We start from the raw sequence: 21,003 nt of genomic DNA, 5'->3' as shown, positions 1-21,003 counted from the left end.
ATGTGAAATACTTGACTGAGAACGGGGATTAAGTGGAAAGTCTATGAACTAATTGCGGCCCAACTACCCAGCAGTGGGAAGACTGGAAATTGGAAACTGCTGAAGAGACGGGAAGGTTCCCAGAAACAATACAGATACTGACTTTTGTGGATTTCCTACCCAATGAGCTGGTTTGCGCTTTGATTATCCTATGGTGAGGGTCGCAGTATCGCTGTCCCACCCATGCGCACTAATCGCCAAGTTATTGCCTCCAAGATGAGACCGATCAAGACAACCAAAAGGAACTTAGAGGAGACAGAATAAAAGAATACAATAAAGTATAATTAAGTCTAATTAATGGGCTCAGAGATAAGAGAAGATAATGGATTTATAGGAAGAACAAGATGCTGCTTTAAAAAGAGAGAGTAAGAACAATCAGAATAGAGAAGAGCTCTTTACAATTAAAAAAATTGACAACCTAAGTTTCAGAAGTCAAGAGAATGTTTGGAAGATGAAAGTTGAAGAAATTTCCAGGAAAGTAAACAAGAATAAAAATAAGATTAATAGAGAAATTGTTATGTCCGAAGTCTGATTAATAAGAAATTTTAGGGAAAAATGTGGGGAATTAATTATCAAAGAAATAATACATTAAGAAAATTGCCAGGGAGTTCTGTTGTGGTGCAGTGGAAAAACAAATCCAACTAGGAACCATGATGTTTTGGGTTCAATCCCTGGCCTTGCTCAGTGGGTTAAGGATCCAGCGTTGTCATGAGCTGTGGTGTAGGTCGCAGACGAGGCTCCGATCCCGTGTTGCTCTGGCTGTGGTGTAGGCTGGCAGATGTAGCTCTGATTGGACCCCTAGCCTGGGAACCTCCATATGTCGCAGGTGTGGCTCTAAAAAGCAAAAACAAAAAAAAAACCAAAAACCAAAAAACAAAAAAGAAGAAAATTGCCAGGATTGAAGATCATGAATTTTAAGGTCCTTCAGTGCCTGGCACCAATGAATGGAAAAACATCCCTTGCAAGGTCTATTATCATGACAGAGTACTAAAAATTAAGTCGAAATCCTAAAAGCCTCAGTGACCAAAAAGCAAGTCATTTGCACATTGTCTGAAATCAGAATGATGAAACTTTTTAAAGCAATACTGGTGCTAGAAAGCAATGGAGAGTTGTTTTTACTTTTTTGTTAAAAGTGGTCTCCTGTGCCTAGTGTCAACTGGAAAAAAAGGCACGACGTTAAAAGTTGAGAATTATGTTTTATTCAGTGGTCATACTGAGCACCTAAGCCTGGGAGACAGCCTCTCAGATAGCTCGGAGGGACAAGGGAGGAGCCAGGATATATAGGTGTTTTTGCCACAAAAATCAAGTAATCACATGATTACTGTTAATTAAAGAAAACCAGATAACTCAAGTTAATGAATTTATGATATATGGGAAGTTGCAAGAGTGGGCTTACCAAAATGCTTTGAAATGTACCCTACCTGGCCAGCATCCTCTTTTTCTCCATCCTGAATCCCCTCGGGGTGCACAGTCAGGGGTGGCTGTAGCGCATGGCTCGATGTACACAACATCCTTTGTCCACACTAGCTAAACTCTTACATGTGAGGTTAGACTATAGACTTTGTTTTTAAAGATATACACAATTTAAAAAAATTTGTGTCTTACCACACGAAGAGATGTGATAACTAAATTTAATATGATATTCTGGAGGGCATCCTAGAACAGGATATTCAGTAACAAGACAGTCTGAAAAAAATAGTAACTTTAGTTAATCATCATGTATCATTATTGCTTCATTAATTGCGGCAAAGTTACCATACTCATGTTAGGATGTTAGTAATAGAAACTGACTTGGCGTATAGGGAACACGCTGTATTAGCTTCACTTTTTTAAAAAATGAGTCTCAAACTTTTAAAATTTAAAAGATTTTTTTTTTCTTTTGTCTTTTTAGGGCTGCACCCGTGGCATATGGAGGTTCCCAGGCTAGAGGTCCAATCAGAACTACAGCTGCCGGTCTACACCAGCGCCACAGCAACTCGGGCTCCAAGCCATGTCTGCCACCTACACCATCCCTCATGGCAATGCCAGATCCTTAGCCCACTGAGCAAGGCCAGGGATCGAACCCATGTCCTCATGGTTAGCAATTGGGCTCGCCAACCCCTCAGCCATGACAGGAACTCCTAAAATTGAAAAGATTTCTTAAAAAAGGTACACAAAATGTGTCTTCACACATCCTATCTTGGAAGCTACTGGTGGATGCACCCTGTGATGAGGGAATAGAACATGGTCTGGAGAACAAGAGCTTCAGCGTGAGAGTCCCAGGGAATTCCCAAGATTTTGTCTAGAAGAATAGCTGTGCCACAGAATCTCCACTCCAGATTGGAGTAGGATAAAAGCCGGCGTGCTCTGTGACAGTGATTGCTGAGGGGGAAAAAAACAACAAAGAAAGGGAACAAACTGATGGGGTTGATTGTGCGGAAAGTTGTTTTGCGAGGCTATTGGAGAGTGGGGGAAAATTTTAAACGAAAACTACACAAGTGTAAGTAAAAGGCAATTTTAACTGCAGGAAAAGAAAAATGTTGATTAGGAAAGGAAATGTAATTCTATACTCTTTGGTTCAGTAGTGGGTAATGTATTTTTCTAGCCACAGCGATTGTTGTATATTAAAGAATTTGACTGGCTTTTGTCCCTGGTTCCCGGGAGAGAACATCTGTCCTTTGAATTTAGAGATTGATTGGAGCGTCTTTTTTATTCATGGTGGGCCCTGATAATTTATATTAGCATCACTCAAGGCGGGTGGGACCCCATGGAGCTTCAAGTTGGGACTGGTCCTGCCAGAAACACCAATGAAGACTGGAGGTGTGTGATAACCAGCTCATCCTTTCATCCTCTGGGGAGGGAAATGAAGGGGGGAGATTGGGTTCAGTCATGTGGCCAGTGATTCAGTCAACCACACCAGGGTTGTAAGGAAACCCTGTAAAAAGTCTAGACCCTGGAGCTCCAAGTAGCTTCTTCCTGTGGGTGAACACATCCCTGTGCTGGGGGGAGGGGTGACACACCCTGATTCAGAGAGGGTGTGGCAGCTCTGCCTTTTGGACCCTCCTAGACCTCACCCTGATTGGCTATTCATTGGGTTGGCCCTGATTTGCAGCCTTTATTACAAAGCTGTAATCATGAATTTAAGTTCTCTGGAGTTATCTAAGTTATCCTGAGTCATTCTAGTTAATTATTTATTATACCTGAGGTGGTATGGGAACCTGGAACTTGGTAGCCAATTAGTCATAAGTGTGGGTGGCCTGGGGACCCCCGAACTTGCAGCTGGTGCCCGCGTGGTGGGCAGTTTTGCTGGGGACGGTCTTTAACCTGGGGGATCTACTGTCACTCTGGGTGGTTAATACAGAATTGAGTTGCAGTATTACAGTGTTGTGAACATTGGCTGTTGACACACTCATGTGCTATAACATCATTGGAAGATTGGGGAAAGGAAGAAGGGAGTGAAAGTTCTCATCAACCCGAATGAGTCAAGTAATATAAAAATTGATTAATCAGGAAATCACAGTGTAACATGGGATTTAGAAAATGGACATACAGATAAAGAAAAATAGTTAAAAGCAATGAAAATGGTTGCTTTCTGGGGTTAGACTAGGAAGGTGCGGAAAAATGGGGTAAAGTACTCCGGGGGTTGTTTTCGATGTTTGGTTTTGGTTTTGGGTTTTGGCCATGCCCAGGGCATGCAGAAGCGTCTGGGACCCGAACCACAGCAGTGACACAATGCCAGATCCTTACTCTGCTGACCCACAAGGGAACTCCAGTGTTGCTGTTTTTTGGTCTAAAGCTTTTATAACTATTTTCTTTTTCAAACTAAATTATGTATTACTTAGATATAAGTACAATCTCTTTAAAAAGAAAGGAGCTTGACTACAGGCTCTTCCATCAGAAAACGGACTCAGACAGTGAGATGTGTGTACATGGGGTATTTGGGGGATGCTCTCAGGAATGACACTTGGGAGGAAGCAAAGGAAGCAGAGGAGGGCAGAGGGACAAGTTGAACTGTGATGCAGGAGTCATAGCTAATCCCATGGGCAGCTCTGAACCTGGGACGGCCCTTCAGAGATGCTTAAGTGAGGTAAGGGAGCTAGATCTTTGTGTGGACCAGTCACACAAGGCAGCTCCCTTTGGCTGCGGGCAGCTCCTGGGAGGGTGTCACTTGTGAGCTGACCTCAGCCAACACTCCTGACAGTTGCGTGAAGGTCTCTGTCCTGGAAAGGAGGATATGGTTGGTGCTCTAACAGTGCTCACTGCAAACTAAAATCTGGGGAATCTGGAAGAGGAAGATTTGATATCCATTAGGCAAATTTTATAATCTTTAGTCTTGGTATATTCTGGGCTTTTCAGGACTTTTATTTTTTTGGCCTTGCTTGAGGCATATGGAAGTTCCCAGGACAGGGATCAAACCTGTGCCACATTGGTAACGTGAGCCACAGCAGTTACGATACTGGATCCTTAACCTGCTGAACCACCAGGGAACTCCCAGGACTATTTTTAAAGTTTAGAGCAGTCTGGGGTTGACATTTTTTTTTGTCTTTGATCTTTTTAGGGCTGCACCCTTGGCATGTGGAGGTTCCCAGGCTAGGGGTCTAATTGGAGCTGTTGCTGCTGGCCTACGCCAGAGCCACAGCAACACCAGATCCACCAGATCTGAGCTGCGTCTGCAACCTACACCACAGATCATGACAATGCCAGATCCTTTAACCCACTGAGTGAGGCCAAGGATTGAACCCACAACCTCATGGTTCCTGGTCGGATTCATTGACCACTGAGCCACGAAGGAAACTCCCTGGGGTTGACAATTTTAAATACACACATATATACGTACACACACCACAGCTATCTACTTTTTTTTTTTTTTTGCTTTTTAGGGCCGCACCCATGGCATATGAAAGTTCTCAGGCTAAGGGTTGAATGGAAGCTCCAGCTGCCGGCCTCTGCCACAGCTATAGCAACTTGGCATCCAAGTTGCATCTGAGACCTACACCACTGCTCACAGCAATGTCGGATCCTTAACTCACTGAGCGAGGCCAGGGATCGAACCGAGTCTTCATGGGTCCTAGTCGGATTTGTTAACCACTGAGCCACGCCAGGAATGCCCATTTATATATATATATTTTGAAATATACATATTCCAAGCAAAAATTCTAGATGCATTATTTGGAGTGATTTTATTGTAGTTTAGTTACTGAGCGTTTTCTTATTGAGGGATTTTTAAGCACCCACTCTGAGAAGTCTGATATTGCCGCTAATGCAATGCTATAATCACATACAGGATTTGCGTTACTCCAGTTGGAGAGAATAAACAGACCAATCTAGGTTCCAAGGCTCTGTGAAAAGACAGACGAGCAGCAGATAGGTTGGAGAATTATGGTCTATACTTGTAAAGATCTGAGAAATCAGGTTCTCAGGGAAGCAGTCTCAGCCTTGGGTGTGTTGTAGTTTGTAAGGCCAATTGACTGTCAGCCTCATCCATGCATTCAGCAGGTGTCTACTGAGCATCTGCCTGGTGTATGGCACACAGCAAGGAGCCTGGACTCTGGTGAAGAGCTCAGATGTATGCACATAAGGAAATGCGGTTCAGAGTAGAAGGTGGTTAAGTGCTGTAAGCTAAGTGCATATAAAGAGCTAGGGGAGCTTAGGCGGGAGAAAGGTTTCCTTTGTTTGAAGTGATCTAGACAGTGGAGTTGGTTGGTGGAGTTTGAACAAGACCTTGGAAGGAGAGTGAAGGAGGTGAGGTTCTGGGGATTTTGGAGCGAGCAGAAAAGTTTAACACAGGAGAAGGAAACGAGAATTAGAAACAGAAAATATTTATCCTTCATGTATGAAACATTAGTGCATCGGTAACAGGAATACAGTATAAAATTTGAGTCTCCATACTTCCAAAATACTCAGGAGATGAAAAGTTACAGAAATGTGCAACTGAATTGACCCTGAGGCTGGAGGAACTTTCCTAGGATACTTAATTTCCTGTAGATGGCTTCTGCTACAAATGTTCAAATCCATAATGTTTCTTGTAAACAAAACCACAATCATAAAAACAGGTGGGTTATTTTTGGGAGATGCCAGAGAACCAATTTATTTTGAAAATTGGTAAATAAAGGAGAAAAAAACCCAAACATTTATCTTGTGTTCCTGTGCAAACTCTGTATCATTGTAAAGAAACAACTGATGAGGAGTCATTTCTCTATGGAAATATTCCATAGATGAAATGATGCTGGGATTCAAATCAAACATCACCATTTTGCATCCATGTTGCTGCAAATGGCTTTATGGCTGAGTAGTATTCTGTTGTATGTATGTACCACATCTTCTTAATCTGTTCATCTGTGAGTCTTATTTCTATTTTGTAAATAAGCTCAATGTATAATTTTTAAAAATTCCACATAAAAGTGATACCATATATTTGTCTTTGACTTATTTCACTTGGTATGATAATCTCTAGGTCTGTCTGTATTGCTGCAAATGGCATTATTTCATTCCTTTCTATGTTTGATTAATATTCCATTGTGTAGATTGTCTTGTATATCATTGTCTTGTAGATTAATATTTTGGCATGTTTACCAGCTATGGATAAATAAAGCTAACATGGACATGCTTTTGGTAGACATGGTGTTTTTTACTTCTTGGGAATTATTAAGTCATAGATAGGTACACGTTTATTACTGGACATACTGCAAAATAATTTCCCCAAAATGATTGTCAGTTTACAGTACTTTCCAGCAATGTATAAGAGTTTCAGGCGCTCTGTGTCCTTGTCAACACTTGGTTTTGCAGCCTTTAATTTTAGCCATTGGGATATTCATTCCTAAATTTGAACCTCTGGCAATTGCTTCAGATTTTATATCAAAGTACAGTTGATCCTTGAACAACTCAGGGACTGGGACACTGACCTTCCACGTAGTTGAAAATCGAAGTATGATTTTACACTTGGCTCTTTGTGTCTGAGGTCCACATCCACTGATTCAACCAACCTCAGATTGTGTGGTACCCCCGCATATTTTTATTGGAAAAAATCCTTATATAAATGGATCCGTGCATTTCAAACCTGTGTTGTTCAAGGGTCACCTGTTTTACACGGGTCCTCATGTCTAATAGGTGAGTCCTAACTATGATCAGTTCTGCATTGTAATTCCTAAACTAAACTGACTTTTTCCTTTTCTCAGTTGTCACAGGTGGTACTGATGGAATTGGAAAATCATATGCAGAAGAGGTAGGTAATTTTCAAGTCGTTTCTTTTTGGTATAAAAATATAGGAACATATATAGAATGATCTCTTACACTTGTTTTGATTTTCAAAATTCAAAACGCAAATACAGTGTTATACAATATAATAGATGCACTTTGTTTCTCTCTTGCTGGAACTACTATGTTTGCTTAAACACAATTTTAAAACAAATTTTTGTGCCAAGTACGTGTAAAACTTTTTATCCTGGTAAGTTGGAATTGTCAAAAATTTAGTGTAATTTTATTTTAGATTGTGTAACCGCGGACAGTCCTCAGTTTTTAAAGTTAATCGTTTTGAATTATTTTCTGAAAGGTAGATAGATTATTAAAGAGTGGTTACACTCTCCAGATAAGTCCACGGCCTCATTTTCACAAGGATCATGATTGACAGACTCTGACAGACAGAGGCAAAGGATTCTAGTTCTCTGTCATGTAATTGAAAGATAGGAAACCATAGTAGTTTGATGATTATTATACAAAGCAGGAGCCTTGGCAGAGCTGTTAAGGCTAGCTTCCCTGCCTTCCAGCTCCACAGAGGTACCTGTAGCCTCTGAGCTAGCTCGGTTGTGTTGAAGATCCTGGCACAGATCCGCTGAATCTCTCCTTTGTCCTTTCAAAAGAGTGGTTTTTTTTTTTTCTTTTTTTTTAAGAAAATCCTTTATTTCCCCATCTTTTCATTTTGAATATTAAAAACTGCAGAAAAGTTGCAAGAAGAATTCAGTGACTATCCATATATCTTTCACCTGAATTTACCAATTGTTAACATTTTGCCACGTTAAACTTTATCATTATAATTACTCTTTGGCTGGACCATTTAGGAGTTATGGATATTGTAACAATTCACTCCTATATATTGCAGCACGAATCCTCTAAGGACTAGAACATTCACCCTTATAACCGCAGTACAGTGGTCACACATAGGAAGTTTAACTTCACACAATACTATTATGCAATATACAGCCCCTGTGGAAATTTCCCAGCTGTCCCCATTATAGATTTGTCAGTTAGGATATGTCTGGTCATTTCCTTATGATTAGATTCAAGTTTAACATTTTTTAGTAGGAATGTTATACAGGGGATCCTATTTCCTTCTGAGTTAATATCTTATAAGGAGCCACAAAAAGTCCATTTGTTGCTTCATTGATTATGTTGAGATAAATCACTTATTAAGATGCTGTCTCCTACAGGTTTCTGTTTAAAAGGTACCTTCCCCCCTTTGTAATTAGTAAGGAATCTGTGGGATGGTACTTTGAGACTGCATGAATATCTTGTTCCCCAATAATTTTCCACTCAACATCTGTTGCGCATTTTTGCCTAAATTAGTTATGACTGGGTGGTTTAAAATGGTGATTTTCTAATGCTATCTTTCCTTCTACATTTATATTAGTTGCTATTTTTCTATAAATAGAAGCTTTTCCTTTTTCTTCCTCCCCCATTCATTTTTTAAAAAGATAATAAGGGAGTTCCTGTCCTGGCTCAGTGGTTAACGAATCCGACTAGGAACCATGAGGTTGCAGGTTCGATTCCCTGGCCTTGCTCAGTGGGTTAAGGATCTGTCATTGCCGTGAGCTGTGGTGGAGGTTGCAGATGTGGCTTTGATCCCATGTTGCTGTGGCTGTGGCGAAGGCTGGCGGCTATAGCTCCAATTAGACCCCTAGCCTGGGAACCTCCATATGCTGTGGGTGCGGCCCTAGAAAATAAAAAATAAAAAAATAATCAGTATATTTTCATGAGTTCTTTAGTGGGTTTTTTGTTTTTTTTTTTTTGTTTTTTTTTAGCAATTTAGCAAATTATTACCAACCTTAATTATGTTTTTATAAAAAAATTCTTCCTTCTCATTTGCAGTAGCACTCTTTATTTAATAAAGGTTGACTTTAGGATTTAAGACTGGAAAATTAGTTTACTAAATCACTTATAGTTCATAGCACCTAATTTATTTCCATTTACATACTGTCTGGAATGGTTCACTGAAAAGGTTTGTATATATCAGTGGTTCTTTTTCCTCTCTATCTATTTTTAGGGGTTTCTGGGGTAGAAACCCCATTCATGTAAATCTTATTCATTCTCGATAATGCTTATAGAGGGGAAGCACGGAGAGGTACTCCTCAGGAAATCGCTATGAATTCATCCAGTTAACTTTCTTAGTTTGCCTTTCTTGTCATAAAGTATGATGTATAAGCATTTAGTTTATTTTGTTTTTTGTCTGTTTAGGGCCTCACCCATGGCATATGGAGGTTCCCAGGCTAGGGGTCTAATTGGAGCTACAGCTGCCGGCCTGCACCAGAGCCACAGCAATGCCAGATCCGAGCCACATCTGCGACCTACACCACAGCTCACGGCCACACTGGATACTCAACCCACTGAGCGAGGCCCAGGATCAAACCTGCGTCCTCATGGATAGTAGTCAGATTTGTTTCCGCTGAGCCACGATGGGAACTCCAAACATTTTTAAATCAATTCTGTTTTTAGGAATTTCTAACATTTTAGCATTTTAACGGGCACTCCCTTATTTATTTTAAAAATTCATTGTATTTTTTATTTTGGGCCTCATCTGTGGCCTATGGAAATTCCTGGGCCAGGGATCAAATCTGAGTCACAGCTTCGACCTACCTAGGCCATAGTTGTGGCAACACGGGATCCTTAACCCATGGCACCACTGAAGAAAGTCCTAAAGTTTTAATTTTAATTTTAAAATTAAAGAAATGATAGATGATACTGACAATGAAAAAAACTATGTAGACAGGTACAAAATAAAAGTAAGTCTTCCTTCTTCTAAAACCCTTTGACTTTTATATACTAGCTTCATTTAGAAAGATAACCCTTTGGTGAATATTTTTGTAAAGTCTTAATTTTGGCTTGCCCGTTCATTACACTTGGGTTTATTTGTCTTTTAACTTGGATTGTCATATGGTCAGGTTTTCTTAAAATGGGACTGTGTCTAATTTACGTTTTCAAGTGAAACGTGCGGGTGTGATGCAGCTGTTTGGTGTCTCTTTTATTGTTTTAGTTAGCAAAGCGTGGCATGAAGATTGTCCTTATCAGCAGATCCCAGGACAAACTGGACCAGGTTTCCAGTGAAATAAGTAAGTTCTTATTATCCCTGTCCATTACTTTTATGACCGCAAAAGGAATACAGCTCATCTAAATTTAATGTTTCCAAGCAGATATCTAGTACTGATACATTTATTTATAGTTCAGAAAGCTGCTTTTTCCTGCCAGTAATGGGATGTTTCAAAGATGGATCATCAGTTTTTTCAAATTAATACAGGACTATTGTCATTTCCTTAAAATGTCTTTTACTGACTCATTTCGGTTCTTTTGTCAGGAATCTAATTCCTGATTGTTTTATCACGTGCTCTTTAAACATCTGAACTCCTTTTCTGTTGCTTCTTTTAAATACTTTCATTTTTTCTCTTTGACTTCTTGTCTTTGAATATCTATCATATATGATTGAGGAAAAAATGCAAAACGGAGCATGTATATGTGGGACAGGGAAACTATTTTGAACTGTCTTCTTAGACTGCTGTGCTGGAGATGTGAATTCTCATATGGCCAAAACTCTTTCAAGTGATATCCAATTAACCAACCAGGTGGATAAACCAGTGCTGTCCATTTCCCTGGTAAAATGTGCTGACTGATATTCCCAGTATGCTGACCATTTGTGGCCGAAAGGCTTGTGTACTTTTATTCCTATAAGTCAAACGGTTTACTTATTACCGGTCAGCTTTGTTAATTTCCAAATGTACTTATTCTGGGTGCATTCGTTATTAAATATTCTGTAAATTGATGCAATATTATTGTAAAAAGGGGAGTACAAATACTAAGTTGAGCACTTTGAACAAAATGAGAAAAGGGAGTTCTTTTAGAAATTGGCTGTCAACTTAGGGGTAAACAAGAGAAAAAGCAAAATGTTGGGAAAAACTGTGAAAGGTAAGAAGAAGTTTGTTTTGGTTGCCTCGTATGTGTTGAAGTTTTTGTTGCTTATTATAAGAACTGAAACTGCACTAATAATGTATTAACGGGGCGGTTCATGTAAGAAGGACTGGAATTCCAGGCTACAGATCTAAACTCAGATGAAGCCTTGGCCCTACACAGAGGGTGGGTGGATGAATTACCCTTATTCATGGTTTAAATGAAAATAAAATGGTTACAATGTGTAGGTAACATTTTCTAGGATTCCTTGCTTTAACTGACTGCTCTGAGCAGCCAGCTAACAAACTGCCCTAATTCTTTCAGAGGAAAGAGGATATCAACCGTATTCTTCTCTTATTTTTTTCCCCAGCGTAATTGAGATGTAATTGACATATAAGTTTAAGGTACACAACATGCTTTACGATTAACGTTACCCCTGACTCCTCACATTTATACAGTGTGTTATTATCTGTTTATTCCCTCACAGGTATTATCCTCTTTGATCCTCCAAACATCCTTGTGAGGTGTATATTTTTGTTATTATTTCTACCCATAGCTGGTCCTGCTGGACAGATTACACATTGATGTACTTCATCTTTAGGTGAAAAATAGATCTTCATAGATTCTTAATGTAAAACGTTAAATTTTTTTTCTAACCCTCTTGAGAGCACAAATCTTTACAAAGGGGAGACATACAATAAGCTTTTGGCATATAAGGATTTTAAGTTTCAAGATTTCAACCATGCAAATGCAACCCTGAGGTTCAAGACATATGATATCTTGCAGATTTGCTAAGGTGTGAATTTGAATTAAGCTGTGACACTAATGAGCCTGAAGTAGGTAGGTAATAGGTCAACTTAACCTACTGCCAGGATCTTAGTGCTGTTCCTCTCCGTTACTTGTAGTCATGTGCATAATAACTTACAGGTTAAAAATGTTGCGTGTGTGTGTGTGTGTGTGTGTGTGTGTGTGTAAAGCTAGCTGTTAATGAAAACACTAGTTGCTAGGCATAGAGGTTCATAGGCAGAAAATAGAAGCTTTTGATTAAACAGAACATTGATTTTGAAATGCTGTGCTATGAATGAATCCACCATCTGATACAGAAACAAGAAAAGCTACCTCATGACACTCACAGCAAGTGCTCCAGCCTGTGCGAAAATTGCCCAATGAGTCAGAAGATATACTTTAATGATATTTGAGAATTTGGTTAACTTGTGATACAAGGTGACACATGACTGTGGGCAGAAATGTGATTCTGGAGAAAGACAGGATCCTGTTCAAACATTTTTCATGAAGGAACAGATGGTGAAGGCACTGAATTGACCTTTATTATGAGAAAAAAAACAAACAAACCTGTTTTTAGTTGTTGAAAATTGTGAGAAATGTTTTTCTGGGCATAATATAAATTTAATGGAAGAGGATATCAGCAGACTAGGTCATCCATTCTAAGCTGAAAAAATAAATATGCAAAGGAGATTTATAAGTTTGTACAAGTTTTCAACTCAGATGTAAATCATCTTTGGGAGGGTAATGTTTTCATGAACATATCTATTCGAGGAGAAGGAAGGACCAGAAGTGAATGTTGGTGAAGCTTCGGCCCTCTCTATGGAATGCCTGTGTACCAGGTACCTGCTAGGCAGTCCAGATACAGCAGTCCTTGCCCTCAGGGAATGGATATGCGGGTGGAGGAGACAGGAAACTAATAGGTTAAAAAAATAAATTAACCCCCCCCCCAAAAAAGACAAATAAGTTAAATAATTGCAGTGGTAGTAAGTGCCAGGAAAGAAACAAATCAGAAGCCAGAGAGAAATCGGGGAGGTTCTTAACTCATAGCAACATGTTTAATTTTATAACTGGTAGAGTGCTCAAGGGCCAGACTAATGATCTTGCCCATGTGATGGACAAGCTGGCGCCTTGGTGAAGAGCTATGTGCAGGGTCTGCTTGGGGGTGTAGTGGTAGAGGGATTGTGTGTGCAAGTTGCAATGATAAAGGCACTCTAGCATTTCTATTTTCTTGGGCCTCTGGGTCCTTGACCCTACATTATGCTGTGGGAAGTAGTGGCTTCCCTGGTTTATTAACTGGGCCATCATGGCATCCAAGTTTAAGTCAGCCAACCAAGTTAACTCTTAGAGCCCCTTCTAGCTGTCTAAGCTAACTATTAAACCCTAAATCTCTACTAAGTGACTCATATAAAATACGGTGGTCCAATCTGCTGTTATATTTTGTTTCCCTTAGTCTAACACTCTTGGAATCTGTTCTCACACAGATTTTTCCAGGTTTCTACCAGCACAAATTAGCAAAATTTTACAGTTATTCTTGTGTCTTAAGTTATTACTGCAGAGACCAGACCTTGTACCTGTACCCCAAAGAATGCCAGTACCTGACCCTGTTGTGAGGGGTGACAAGACATGGCCCAGCACGGTCTTGAGGAGAAGTGGAATTGCCTTGTAAGCAAATCGCCCTTATATTTATGGTGATGTTATTACCGGATTTTCAACCAGGGAAAGCTAATCTCTTCGGACACAGACAGCGGACTCTTTCTGTTTCCCCAGGCAAGGAGTAGCAAGGGGGGCAGAATCCAGGATTCTTAGCTTCGGCAGAGTCCACTCAGACATCCTTGTCCCTGGTCTCGGGGTCTCATTCTTCCTCCTTCGGTTTCACTTCATGTGTGACACATGGTGGGTGTGGGATTCAACATCCATTGTAATTCTGCAAGTGGCACAGTTAAATCTGATGTTAGCTAGGTGAGCTCTGTGGCTGGAAGACATAGAAGTTTTTATTGCGGTTGCCATAGATGCTCTCTGGATCCTGATCATAACCCTAATTGTGAAAGCTTAAAGACCCAAGCTTGTCATTTTCTTTTGGTAAGAGCTCCAGTGTGTTCAGAAGAAGCCACAAACTACAGTCTATTTATTGTGTGTTTGTTTTTCAGTGAAATATAGCTGATGTCCAATATTATATGTTACAGATGTACAGTACAGTGATTCACAATTTTTAAAAGTTATCTTCCATTTATAGTTATTATAAAATATTGGCTGTATTCCCTGTGTTATACAATATATCCTTGTAGCTTTTTTTTTTGGTTTTTCTTTGTTTTCGTAGCTTCTTTTATATATGATAATTTGTATGTCTTTATTCCCTACCCCTGTCTCGCCCCTCCCCTCTTCCCTTTCCCCACTGGTAACCACTGGTTTGTTCTCTATATCTGTGAGTCTGCTTCTTTTTTGTTATCTTCACTACTTTGTTGTATTTTTTAGATTCCACATATAAGTGATAACATACAGTATTTGTCTTTCTCTGACTTATTTCACCTAGCATAATAGCCTCCAAGTCCATGCATGTTGTTGCAAATGGCAGAATTTTAGGGTTTTTTTTTTTTCATAGCCGAGCCGTGTTCCATTATATATATGCATATAATACATATATATTTCTTCTTTTTTGTCCACTCATCTGTTGATGGATACTTAGGTTGTTTCCATATCTTGGCAATTGTAAATAATGTTTCTATGAACATGGGGGTGCATGTATCTTTTTGAATTAGTATTTTTGTTTTACTGGATATACACTCAGGAGTGGAATTGCTGTTTTTGGTCTTTTGAGAAATTCATACTGTTTTCCACAGTGGACCAATTTACATTCCCACCAACAGTGTAGGAGGGTTCCCTTTTCTCTACACCCTCACCAAGGTTTTTTTGTGTTCTTTTTGATGATGATCTTTCTCTTAGGTGTGAGGTGCTATCTCATTGTGGTTTTGATTTGCATTTCCAGTCCTTGTATTCATCATTTCTTCCAAATTCAAATGCAGCCGTTTACTGGGTCCCTTAAGGCCCTTCAGTAGATTCTTTGCTATAATCAGCAACTACCATTAATTTGATTACTAATGCTACGGCATCAAATCAAACCAAGATAGAAAGATTTGAGGTCTCTATTTTGGGCTTTCACTCCCGATACCAGTTTCCCTATCAGCCAGAGTTCAGTCAGGAGACAGAGGTCAAGCAAGTTTGTTTAACGGGACCAATTTGTGTCTCCTAGTCCAGTCCTTAAAACTCACCCCAGTGGGTTAAACTCATCCCTCTTTCCTCCCTATCTCATTGAAAGGAGAAAAGGGGAAAGGAGGAGATTGAAAAGGAAACAAAGTGCCAACCCAAGAAAAATAGACTCCTCTAACCTTCTCTCTACTCTCATGGCCTAAACTTGGGGACTCTGGCCTTGAGAAGTAATTCCTTGTGATTGAGGGGGGTAGCCTCCTCATCAAAGTTCTTCAAAAAAAGGTTAAAAGGATACAACTTCGTAGAGAACTAAATGGTTTGCCAACCATGGATAAATGCTTTCTCAGGATTGACGGCTTTGATGAAATTTCGCTTCTTTGTAAGGATACCTGTCACCCATTGAATTAAGACAAGCTGAAAGTCATCACACATATAATAAGCTTATTTTCCTATCATTGTTAGCCAGGATTATGAATATGTTAATTGTTTTTATCAATTTTGATTTGTCAAAGAAAAACACTCCTGGAAAATTTTTGCGCTCTGATTTTTTACTTGCAAGAAAGCACAATGCAAAGGAGGCTGGCTTTCAGAACAACCCATTCTGAGTAGAGTATAGAGATGGGGATGTATTGTTATGTGACAGAAATTCTGATTGTGTACAGTTTAATCAGCTTTGATTTTAAAAACACATTTCTGTCTTCGATTTAAAAAAACAAACATGATGTTTCTCTTTTCTATAACTTATGCCAAGGAGAGAACCACTAGGATGGCCCTGAAATTCTATGGCTTTATCTCTTGAAATGCAAAGCTTTGAGAAATGTCAATCTTACCGGTCTATAGTTGACAGAGGAATAAGTTAAGATGAAAAATACCAGTTTTACTTCTTCAGTCTTTACCTGTGATCATGCCTGTGCAGTTAAGATGTGGTTTTGACCAAAGGGGTTTGTTCCACAGTTTTCTGATGCCCTCTCGGTAGTGTTCATATGATGCTTTGTTGTATTTAGCTTATTTTGTCTACATAAGGACAAGGAGGCATTATTGAACCACATGAAGATCTTTTTGTTCTATGTTTAATAAAATTAAAACCACATGATAGTAGGATCAGCGAATTAATCTCATGCAGCCCTAGAGGCATATCTTTTGGGGGGTTATTTCTATAGTATCAGAAATGTTCTTATTGCTCTTAGAATACATATATTTCAAGGTCGGGAACCAGGAAACCATCCGTGTACCTCTACTGACTTTGCTTGTGGTACTTATGACTATGGAGGTATCTTTTACTTCAAGATCCCTAAATTCTTCAATGTTTCTGGACTTCCAGAAAGTGACCTTCTATGCTCCCTGTAAGACTGAGACTCCTCAAGCCATAGAGCAGGAACCAGGAGAGTTACCTGCAAAGTCTTTGCAGACATTGTTTCTCCATGTGGGAATGTAATCCTTGTTCCTCACTGGTGAGCTTGTCATGCCTAATTAAGTGAGATTTACCATTAAATGAAACATTTCTGCCATGGTCATAGTTACAGATTTGTTTTATGTAATTATATCTTGGTTGGGAGAAGGATAGATTCTTACTGAGCCTATGCAAATAATTATATTGTCATGTAAAGTAAAAGAACTCAGTAAAGACATGTTTTTTAATCATTTAACCTATTGTTCTGAAGGCTAATCAATATGTGCTGTATTTTCTACTCAATTTCCATCTTTAAAGTGACCTAACAGTTTACTAGTTATGATCCAGTTATTCTCGCTGCATAACAAACACCCTGGACTTATGAATGTAAAATAATAACCATTTTAGGTGCTTATAAATTCTGCTATGAAGGAATTTTGCTAAGGCTCAAGGTGACAATTCTTTTGCCCAGCAGGGCATGCCCAAGGGCACTCAGTGATACTCAGAAGGTGGATTATCTGGCCTGGAAGATCTGAGATGGCTTGTTTCACAGTTGGGTGCCATGGCGGGGAGGGACCAGAAGACTAGACTTGGCTGGAGATGTTGACCACCATGTGTCTGCATCGCTTCTCCAGCATGTCCATCCATGTCCAGCATGGATTTTTAACATGGTAGCTGCCTTCTCCCAGAGTGAACGTTCTAAGAGAACCAAGCAGAAGCTGATGTATTTTAGTGACCTACTCTTAGAATTCAGATGGTATTGCTTTTACCATACTCAATTGGTCAAAGCAGTGATTAGCCTGCTCAGATTCAAGGGGAAAGGAAAATACACCTTTTGTGTGTGTGTGTGTGTGGCTATGTCCTTGACAGCCAGGGATCAAACCCACAGCAGTGGCAATGTTGGATCCTGCCAAGGCATCAGGGGACTCCGAAAGAGTGCCACCTCCCCCCTCCCACTTTTTTTTTTGGCCATTCAGTAGCATTTGGAGTTCCTGGGCCAGGGATCAGATCTGAGCCACACTTGCAACCTATATGGCAGCCGTGGCAATGCCGGATCTTTAACCACCATGGAAGGCCAGGGATCAAACCTGCGTCCTGATGCTGCAGAGACGCTACTGATCCTATTGCGCTGGAGGGGAATCTCCCCGTTGATGAGGGAGTGACATGGTAACTTTGGGAAATATGTGGGAAGGGAGGTTTTTTTTTTTTTAAAAAGAAATAAAATCTGGGGAGTTCCCATCATGGCCTAGGAACCATGGGGTTGCGGGTTCGATCCCTAGCCTTGCTCAGTAGGTTAAGGACCCGGCGTTGCCATGAGCTGTGGTGTAGGTTGCAGACCTGGCTTGGATCTGGCCTTGCTGTGGCTCTGGCGTAGGCCGGGGGCTACAGCTCCAATTCGATCCCTAGCCTGGGAACTTCCATATGCCCTGGGAGCGGCCCCAGAAAAGGCAAAAGAAAAAAAAAGAAAGAAAGAAAGAAAGAAAATCTGGATTTGGAAAATACTTTATACCACATTTTATCAGCTATATTAGGATTTCCCAGAGAATATTTTTCCTGAATTCAGAGGGATCGTAGGAACAATGTATCATTTGAAGAGTGCTTCACTCCAGTTTGCCCAAGTATAGCCAGCCACCAGAAGACTTAGTGGAAAATTAAGAAGAAAGATGTTTTCTCAAAGCCACTATTAAATTTCCCTCATTGGCTCCATTCTGTCTTGCAATTTTTTTTTGTTTTGTTTTGTTTTGTTTTTTAGGGGGATATGGAGGTTCCCAGGCTAGGGGTCAAATTGGAGCTACAGCTGCCAGCACATGCCACAGCCACAGCAATGTGAGATCCGAGCTGCGTCTGTGACCTACACCACAGCTCACAGCAACGCCAGATCCCCAACCCACTGAGCAAGGCCAGGGATCGAACCTGCAACCTCAGGGTTACTAGTCGGATTCATTTCTGCTGTGCCACAATGGGAACTCCCTCTCTTGCAAAATTAATTCTTGTTCCCACGATCTAACTCTGGATCCTGGGTCAGCAGCGTGAATTTACAAAGTGTCTGATTTTCAAATAAGAGTCTTGTAAAAATACTGACTCAGTTTCCTGGTACAGTCTGTCTAGTAGTCTTCTCTTTGATGGCACTGTTGGGTTACACTGGGAAGGAAGCCTGACCCATGCGTCAATAAGTTATGAGTACTGATGCAGGTCTTCAGAGATTTTATTTTTCAAATGTTTCTTCCTAAAGATTCAGTTTTCTCACCTGCAGTTTATGGCTTGGCCTTTTAGCATACTTGAAAGAAAAGTAAAAACCACGTGTTAATAAGATTGATAGTCTCTGGTTAATATATTACAGTAATTAACAGTGTCAGAATGAATTCCCCTATTGGGGTACAATATAGAGCTAATTAATGATTTAGTCAATGATTATCCTTATGGCATGAGCCTTATGATGGACACTAAAGGCATTGGTAAGTAAATTTCTAGGGGCTTTTATAAAGTATGTGTTAAACCTGCCCCCAATTAACCAGAGTATTTAATACTTAGAAACAATCTTAGAAATCATTTTGTTTGCATTGTTGTGCGGTCTTTGCACAGGATCACGAGACTGTTCCATTTACCTTGAAAGGTAAACCAATGTTGAACCATATTCGTTATTCGTTACACCATGGGTCTACCCATATTATGGGCTTGATAAACAGGGCAGCTCTCCTAATAGAGATGAACTAATTAGAGCTGTGGAGAATAGCTATGTCTAGTTCTTCCTAATATCCTCTTTGCTCAATAGTGCTACCTAGTGGCTGTCTTGGAAATACCAGAGATAGTTTGAGCGTAAAATATACCTTAATAATTTTATTATTTTTAATTTGTGACCCAAATTTGCAAAGACAATATCATAAAAAGTTCCATTCTACCCAAAAAGTTGCCAGAATACTAGTGATTACAGCAAATTATAAGCATAAGTCATAGGTGCCCAAGACAAGAAATGATCACCATCTTGGTTTGGAGCGACAGTAATGAAAACACAGCATGGCTTCGGGAAACAGTAATTATTATGAAATCCAGCTCTTTAAGAAACAAGAAACTTGTTAAAAAATGAGTCAAGGGCATGACAAAAGTCTACACTAAAGCTCAATAAGTTAACTGTATTAGGAAGTGAAAGTGTTCTGGGAAGAAAAGGAACCTTTGCTGGCCAGGTTAAGTACTGGCACAGAATAATTTTTTTTATAGCTTTCTTGTTATGTGAAGACTATATTATCAAAGATCAAGTTTCTTAACAACTGGTTTTAAGCTGTTTAATTCATAAACTTTCTTTGTAGATTTTAATAAATTTTATACACCCACTTATACGTATATTTAGATAAGTTAACACTTTCACCTGTAACTTAAAATGTATTAACTTTGTGTCCTCTTATTACAAGATGATGCACATTCCACAATGAATTTGCTATCCTATTTGGAATTTTCTTTAAGAATTTTAGTCTTTAGAAATTGGCCAGGTAACCAAAGATTCTTCCTTATTTAACTATAATATTAGTGTGGCATCTTAAGGCCAGGTAAGAATTAGAGAAATTTAGAGTTCCCGCTGTGGTACAGTGGGTTAATGATCCACCATTATCTCTGTGGCGGCTCCGCGTTCCAGGGATGGAACGCGGAGCCTGGAAACTTCCATATGCCCTGGGTGCAGCTGAAAAAGGAAAAAAAAAAAAAAAAGAATTAGAGAAGTTTATTTACCACGATGTTGCAGAACAATGCAGCTATTATTGATACCAAATTTATCAGCGGTGGCATTTGAAAGGTTTACCCAGAAGATAGGAAGAGTGGTTAAAACAAATGATTTGTGGCATTGTCTGTAATTTAGAAGAGCTAATTGCCCTTTAATAAAGACATTGATTTTTAAAACATTAGTTTGCCAAAGCAGTGGTGATACATCTAACTGGTGAAACCTATATAGAACATTTAAAAGTTCAAAGAATGAAGTGTTTCAGTGTATTATATTTTGTACTGTGATATGATAATTAGAAAGAAGACATGGAGCTATTTTCAAAGTTAAAATGATCAAACCATTTCTAATTTAGCCAAGGATTTACCTTAATTAGGAGTTATGTACAAGATGGAGTCTTAACAGTTGTTAAAAATATCTCAAAGAATTATATTAGTGCAGTTCTAAATAACTATTAATTACTAGCTAAATGTCTGTTTGACTTTTTAAACTATCACTGCTTAAGCCGATCATTTCTTTGAGAATACTTTTTCTGAAATTTCCTGCACGTATAAAACATTAGAAGTTTTGTCTGTCCTTGTTTGGTAAGTTTTGAGTCTTCTCAGATGTGAGTGAGTCCTTGTTCGTCTCTCTAAGCCAGTAAGAACAGGTACTTTTTAAAATTTAAAACAGACTTGCTTGATAGTATTGTTCCTTGCACAGAAATCTACTGTGTCCAGCTTTCTTTTGATCAGTGTTAGCATGATTT

The 21,003-nt window shown here is 39.4% G+C and overlaps 1 protein-coding gene across 2 annotated transcripts in view; it reads left to right on the top strand.

Annotated features, from left to right (window-relative positions):
• HSD17B12 (hydroxysteroid 17-beta dehydrogenase 12) overlaps positions 1–21,003 on the top strand; it is a 150,275-nt gene that overhangs the window by 44,244 nt on the left and 85,028 nt on the right. Inside the window, exons 2-3 of one of the 2 annotated variants that reach the window (XM_021083164.1) lie at positions 7,194–7,240; positions 10,262–10,337. The exons of the other annotated variant lie outside the window; for it this stretch is intronic. Of the exons in view, the coding sequence (XP_020938823.1) occupies positions 7,194–7,240; positions 10,262–10,337 (123 nt within the window). The remainder of the gene's footprint in view (positions 1–7,193; positions 7,241–10,261; positions 10,338–21,003) is intronic. 2 annotated transcript variants of the gene reach the window in all.

This window comes from Sus scrofa, chromosome 2, assembly GCF_000003025.6.
Source record: "Sus scrofa isolate TJ Tabasco breed Duroc chromosome 2, Sscrofa11.1, whole genome shotgun sequence".
NCBI classification, from domain to species: Eukaryota; Metazoa; Chordata; class Mammalia; order Artiodactyla; family Suidae; genus Sus; species Sus scrofa.
Note: the sequence above shows the minus strand (reverse complement) of the source record. Positions and strands in the feature narration are given on the sequence as shown.